General features: G+C 66.8%; 1 protein-coding gene across 1 annotated transcript in view; it reads right to left on the bottom strand.

Annotated features, from left to right (window-relative positions):
• Positions 1-34: 34 nt before the first annotated feature.
• CHLNCDRAFT_59486 (hypothetical protein) overlaps positions 35-5842 on the bottom strand; it is a gene marked incomplete at its 3' end in the record, with an annotated part of 7414 nt that continues 1606 nt past the window's right edge. The window contains exons 3-13 of the mRNA XM_005842667.1: positions 5643-5741; positions 4651-4744; positions 3787-4071; positions 2543-3635; positions 1783-2418; positions 1503-1632; positions 1192-1279; positions 985-1059; positions 567-806; positions 289-399; positions 35-150 (exon numbers count right to left, since the gene is read on the bottom strand). Of these exons, the coding sequence (XP_005842725.1) occupies positions 35-150; positions 289-399; positions 567-806; positions 985-1059; positions 1192-1279; positions 1503-1632; positions 1783-2418; positions 2543-3635; positions 3787-4071; positions 4651-4744; positions 5643-5741 (2967 nt within the window). The remainder of the gene's footprint in view (positions 151-288; positions 400-566; positions 807-984; positions 1060-1191; positions 1280-1502; positions 1633-1782; positions 2419-2542; positions 3636-3786; positions 4072-4650; positions 4745-5642; positions 5742-5842) is intronic.

Raw genomic sequence — 5842 nt, 5'->3', positions numbered from 1 at the left:
CGGTTGACAGAAATGCACCAGCAGCACTCCGCCCTCACTGCTGCAACGCCCGCTCGTCTTCCTGGTTCAGCCGCCCCAGCGCGCCCGCCTCGCCGCCGCCGCCGCCGGCAGCAGCTTGCTCCACCACCATTGTGGCGTAAATGCGGTCCACTGCAGTTTGGGAGTGTGTGTGTGTGCATGGTGTGTGTGTGTGTATACACGGGTGTGCGCCTGGCCAACCCACAGGCGACATGTCCCCGACTTGGGTTGCCCGCCTCTCCCGCCTCCAGGCGGCGACCCCCCGCTCACCGTGAGACATGCTGCCGGCCTTGCCGCAGCGCAGCCACTCCTGGCACTGCTGCACCTCTCGCCGCTGCACCTCGGCCATCACCTCAGCACCGATGCGCTCCTCGGCGCCCTCTGCGTGGCGTGCCCAGCACCGCAGCGGGCAGTCACGGTTTCCCAAGTCAGCCCCAGCAACAGCGCAGTGGATGCAGCTGGGCAGCAGGCAGGGTGCTCGCGCTAGGGACGCGCAGCCGGCCCGCCAGGCATGGGGCGCGGGGCGCTTGCGCAGGCCGGCCGCGCACCGTGGCTACGCAGCAGGGCGGCGAGCTGCCGTGGCGTCTGCACCGAGCGGCCGCCGTCTGGGAACCAGCTGCAGGTGAGGCGCGGGAAGATCCTGTGCACCACCACCAGCATCTGCGGCAGCGTGCCCCCCGCCTCGTCAAAACGGCTCAGGGGCACAAACACGCCGCGCTGGCGCAGGCGGCCCAGCTTGGCCCCCGCGGGAGCGGGGTGGGCACTGTTGGCGCCGATGCGGAGCACGGCTGCATCCAAGGAGCAGAAGGGAAGGAGGGAGGCGTGGCGGGAGTGGGAGCAGCCCAGCCATGGTTGAGAAAGTAAGCAGGCAGCAGGCCAGATGAGGAGCAATGGAGGCCAGAGGGCGGCGCAGACAGAGAGGGCGGCACGGCTAGCGTGGGGCCGGAGGCAGCAGCAGCGGCTGACCTGTGGCGGCCGCCTCCAGAGGGTCGGCTGGGCCGGGGGAAGCCAGCTCCGCGCCGCAGATGTGCAGCTTGGTGCCTGCGCAGCGGGCAGGCAAATGGCAGGGCGTCACCAAGGAAAAGGTCACGGCTGTGGTGTGTCCGCAAATGGAGCTGGGACGGCACGCCGACAGCAGGGCAAGCGGCCCCTCCGCGGGTGAGAGGGCCTCACCCTGGCTGATGCAGCCCCTCCGCGCCAGCAGCGTCAGCCGCTCGTCGCCAGAGGCACGGATCCAGTACCACCCATCTGTCAGCACAAGCTGCAGCACACACAAAACCAAGCAGAAGGCAGGGGAGCGGCCGGGCACGTCAAGCAGGCACGGCACGGCAGCACAGGCTGCAAACCGCTCCTTGCTACGAAGGGAGCGCAGGCTGATGAAGCGTCCCGCTCACCGTGACTCCAGGAGCAGGCTAGCTGCCACCCCCGCCACGGCCCGCGCCGCCGGGCAAAGCGCGCCCCGCCTGCTGCGGCTGCTGCTGCACGCCGCCGCTGCCCGGAGCGGGCAGCAGCACCGCCGCCACCATGAGCACCATGGCGGCAGAGGCCACCTCATCCTGCTGCAGCAGCGCCTTGAGAAGCGGGCGATGGCCGCGGTTGAACTCCCGCTCATACCTGCGGCGGAGCGTGCGGTGGGCCCGGCGTGAGGGTAAGGCTGGTGGTGGTGGCAGTGATGGCAGTGATGCCTCTATGTGTGTCTGTGTGTGTGTGTGACGGGATGTACGCAAGTTAGTAGGCATGGGCAAGGCGGCAGCAAGCCGGCACCTGAGTTTGAGCTCATCCAGCACGACAGCGGCGGTGAGCAGCGATGCGGGCGCGCTGCTGCCGCTCCCCGCCAGCAGCAGCTGCAGGCGGGCCAGCTTCCACACCACCCAGCGGTACTGGTTCTGCACCCAGCTGGCGGTGGCATAGGCGGAGTTGGCGCCGGCAGGTGCCTCGCTGGTGGCATCTGCCACCGGCGCTGGTACAGTGGGATCGCCGCTCTTGACCGCTGGCTCTTGCAGGTCTGTGACCCTAAACTCGCTGCAAGTGGTGCTGTCCAGTGGTAGCTGCTGCTGCTGCTGCTCCTCCTGCTGCCCACCTCGCTCCACGCTCTCACACCGAGCAGCTGCCTCTGCGCCTGGCCCCGCAGGCGGTGTAGCAGCAGCAGCGCCTGCCGCGGCGGCAGCGCTTGATGCCAGCAACCGCTTAAGGATGGAACCCTGCAGATCGTGCAGCTGAACCGCAGGATGGGGCGGCGCCCCCGCCAGCTCGCCGCCGCCGCCGCCGCCGCCGCCGCCCAGCCTGCTGACGGCCGTCTTGCCGGGCGGCTTGAACTTGCGGCTGGAGCCTGCCACCGGCAACTGGAAGGCCTTGCGCTTGCCCTTCAGCAGCCCAGTGGAAGCAGCCCCGGGCGCAAGCCTGCAGCAGGCACCACGGGCAGCCAGGCAGCGGCAGAGCTTGGGCACACCTCTGGACTACTGTGCACCGGCCACCTTGCAGGCAGCAGCAGCCCGGCGGCTGAGGGGTGTGATGCGCAGCACACCTGCGGAGTGCAGCCACTTTGCCCAGCTGGGGAGCAGAGGCGGGAGTGGTGGCAGCGCCGCCAGTGGGGCCGCCGGCGGCTGCTGCTGGCAGGCCTGCAGCAGGCGTCTGTGCACCCTCTGCGGCTGGCGCTGCCGCGGCAGGCGTGTCGCTGCCTCCCAGAGACACTCGCGACCTGAGCAGCTGCTTGCGGAGAAGGGGAGTGGACTCCCCTGCCGCTGCCGCTGCCGATGTTGCCTGCTGCCCCTCATTCTCGCTTGCGTTCTCCGCGCCCCCGCCGCCAAACTGCTGCTGCGCCGCCTTCAGGCGGGCAGCCGACACATTCACAGCACCGCCACGGCCTGTGCTGAATCCAAGCACCTGCACCGCCGCAGGCTGAGCACCCTGCTGCTTCTCCTGCCTCTCCACCAGTGCCTGCCCGGCTCCTGGCTGCTCCCCCGTGGCTGCATGGCTGCCGCCATCGGCCTGCCCGCCTGCAGCCTCATCCCCCTCGCCATACTGCTGCTGCGCTGTCTTCAGGCGGGCTGCTGAGACCTTAACGGCTCCGCCCCGGCCTGTGCTGAATCCGAGCACCTGCGCCGCCACAGGCTGAGCACCCTGCTGCTTCTCCTGCCCCTCAACAACAAGCAGTGCCTGCCCGACTCCTGGCTGCTCGATCTCCACTCCTGGCTGCTCCCCTTCGGCTGCATGACTGCCACCATCGGCCTCCCCACCTGCAGCCTCATCCCCGCCGCCATACTGCTGCTGCGCCGCCTTCAGGCGGGCTGCCGACACGTTAACGGCGCCGCCCCGGCCTGTGCTGAACCCGAGCACTTGCACCTGCTCTTCTAGGTGTGCATCGGCTGGCCGCTGCTGGTTTGTGCATGCCGCTCCCTGCTGCGCCTCGTGTCCTTGGCTGCCAGCATCGGCATTCTGTCCTGCTGCGACATTGTCGCCTCCGTACTGCTGCTGTGCCGCTTTCAAATGGGCCGCGACACCTTGACAGCCCCCCCGCGGCCAGTAGTGAACCCAAGCACATGTACTTGCTGCAGCCGAGGAGGCTCGGGCGCTGCTTCCGGCTGGTGCTGCTGTGGCGGCGGTGGCGGCTGGTGCTGCTGTGGCGGCGGTGGCGGCGGCTGCTGCTCAGCGGCGCCGGATGCTGCCGCTCCTGTCTCTGCCACGACCTTGGTGGCGACTTGCCCTGCTCCTGCAATCACTGCTTGGTGGCGGGGGAAGGCAGATCTGCCGCCTGCTGCTCCTCCTCACTCTCGCCACCCTTCTCCCTGCCTCGCTTGCTGCCGGATAGCGGCGCTGTTTCTCCAGCCATTGGCTCTGCCTCTGCCATGGGCGTGTCTTCTGCTTCACCCACAGCAGCGCCTGCCTCCCCTGCCGGCTGTGCCGCCTGCTGCTGCTCCGGCGGCGCCTGTGGCTGGTGCTCCTGCTGCTGTGGTGGGTCGTGGCCCCCCGGCTGCTGCAGCTGCCGCTGAAGCGGGCACTGCCTGTCCCTCAGCGCCGCAGCCTCTGCCGCCTGCAGCTGCCGGGCCTGGAATGCTCCAGCAATGTGGACAACGGCAGTATCTGGAGTTGCACATCGACTCTCTTGAGCAAATGCCTGAATGTTTAGCTTAGATGTTCATCAAACCCGAAGCAGTGCCACATGGAGTCCAGCTGGTGCCGAGCTGGTCACTGGCTCCGCCCTTGGGGATTTACGGCGTTCGGCAGCCGACTACCATTGTCATCATTTCAACCCTGAACCTCTGCTGCGCAGGGGGCACACTCTCCAGCCGTGCAGGCTGGAGGGCTGCCGAGCTTTGCGTCCCGGCCATGCTCGCTCGCCCCGCAACCCCCACAGAGTTTGAAAGCGAGGCCGCCAAGCGCGAGTACTGGTTGCGGCGATGCGGAGAGTCGCTAGCTGCATATGACGCTGCTTTTGCGCGCCTCGCCAAGATAGATGCGAAAAAGAAGGCGGACGCGGACGCGCAGCGCGCTGCGGAGGAGCAGAAGGCCCGCCTAGCAGCCTTCCAGGAGGCGCAACGCGCCGCGGCGAGAGTGGCCCGAAGGCCGCCGCCCGGTGAGTTGATGTGGGGCCCGCCGTGGATTGATTGTTGTAGTGGCACCGCCCGTACTCACTGTCCGCATTCATTGGCGTGTTTAGCATGGGCTTGCTCCAACGTGCATTCAAGGCACATCTGAACTGCTCACCGCTGGCCACCTGCCACCCCGCCTGCAGCCGTCGACGAGCGCAAGAAGAAGCAGTGACGCGGGCTAGCCATGGGGATCCAGTCACCTCCATTGCGCGTTTCTCTTGCACAAAGCTTCCCCTGTCCGTCCCTTTGCTGTCCATCCCTTTGGTTGCATGCCGCACTCTCACACTTTGTGAGTGCTGCGCCAATCCGCCGCTGCATTTGTTCTACAAGAGTGTTGCCGCTGTTCATGTCCTGATTTCATTTTTGCATCTGGGATGCCTTTAGAATGTGAATCCACCCAGTGATGCCAGCCATCAGCAGGGCGCTGCGAAGGGGCTCATGCCGCCTGTCATCAGCTGGCGTGCCATGGATGGCTACCACTGCAGCTCAAGTGCACCCAGCGAGCCAGCTGAGGAGACTCCTGCTGCATACTCCTGCTGGCCAGGATCTTCAGGCTGCTGCGACTGGGAGGATTGGAGTGCCGTCTGACTCTGCGCCGCCCTCGTAAAGACGCCAGGGCCCGGGCGGAGGGTCCACACTGCAAACTACTTGGGGCTGGGACTGAAGCTGCTGTCACCCGCTGCTGGTTCTTCGCGGCAGAGCTGGGAGCTGCGGCCGCTGGGGAGCACCTTCTGCCTGCCTACCGCTCCACACCAGCGGAGTCAGGTCCTTGGGCTGCAGCGGGCAGTCTGTCGATGAGCCTGACCAAGGTGGGTGTGGCTGGCGGTGGGGAGGTGGCGCGGTTAGTTTCCATCTGTGGCTGGCTGGCTGCCCCTCCAAGGTCGCCTTCAAGCGCTGCCCCGCCTGCTGGGCATGCCCCCCTTTCCACCTGGATGGGGCTCAGATTTGCTGCCCTACTCACAAAGTAGAAGTTATAGTGTGGTTTTACTTTCAAGTGGGCCCAGGATGGAAGAAGTCGCCCAAGCTCATGCTGACATTATGGCAGAACTGGTTGGGCTCTTGCCTGATGGCCCGCGGGTGGATATCATTCTGCAGCATTTCAATGGCTTGGCTGTTGATGGTGCAGCCGCAGCACTGCGGGTGGCAGAGCTGGAGGAGCTTCTGGAGGCCAGGAGCTTCTGGAAGCTCGCAGCCGCTGTCTCCAAGTGGTGCAGCAGGCTGCTCAGCGGGCTGCT

The sequence above is a fragment of the Chlorella variabilis genome, assembly GCF_000147415.1.
Source record: "Chlorella variabilis unplaced genomic scaffold CHLNCscaffold_117, whole genome shotgun sequence".
Lineage (NCBI taxonomy): Eukaryota > Viridiplantae > Chlorophyta > Trebouxiophyceae > Chlorellales > Chlorellaceae > Chlorella > Chlorella variabilis.
The sequence above is the reverse complement of the archived record's forward strand: the minus strand, read 5'-3'. Positions and strand labels throughout refer to the sequence as shown.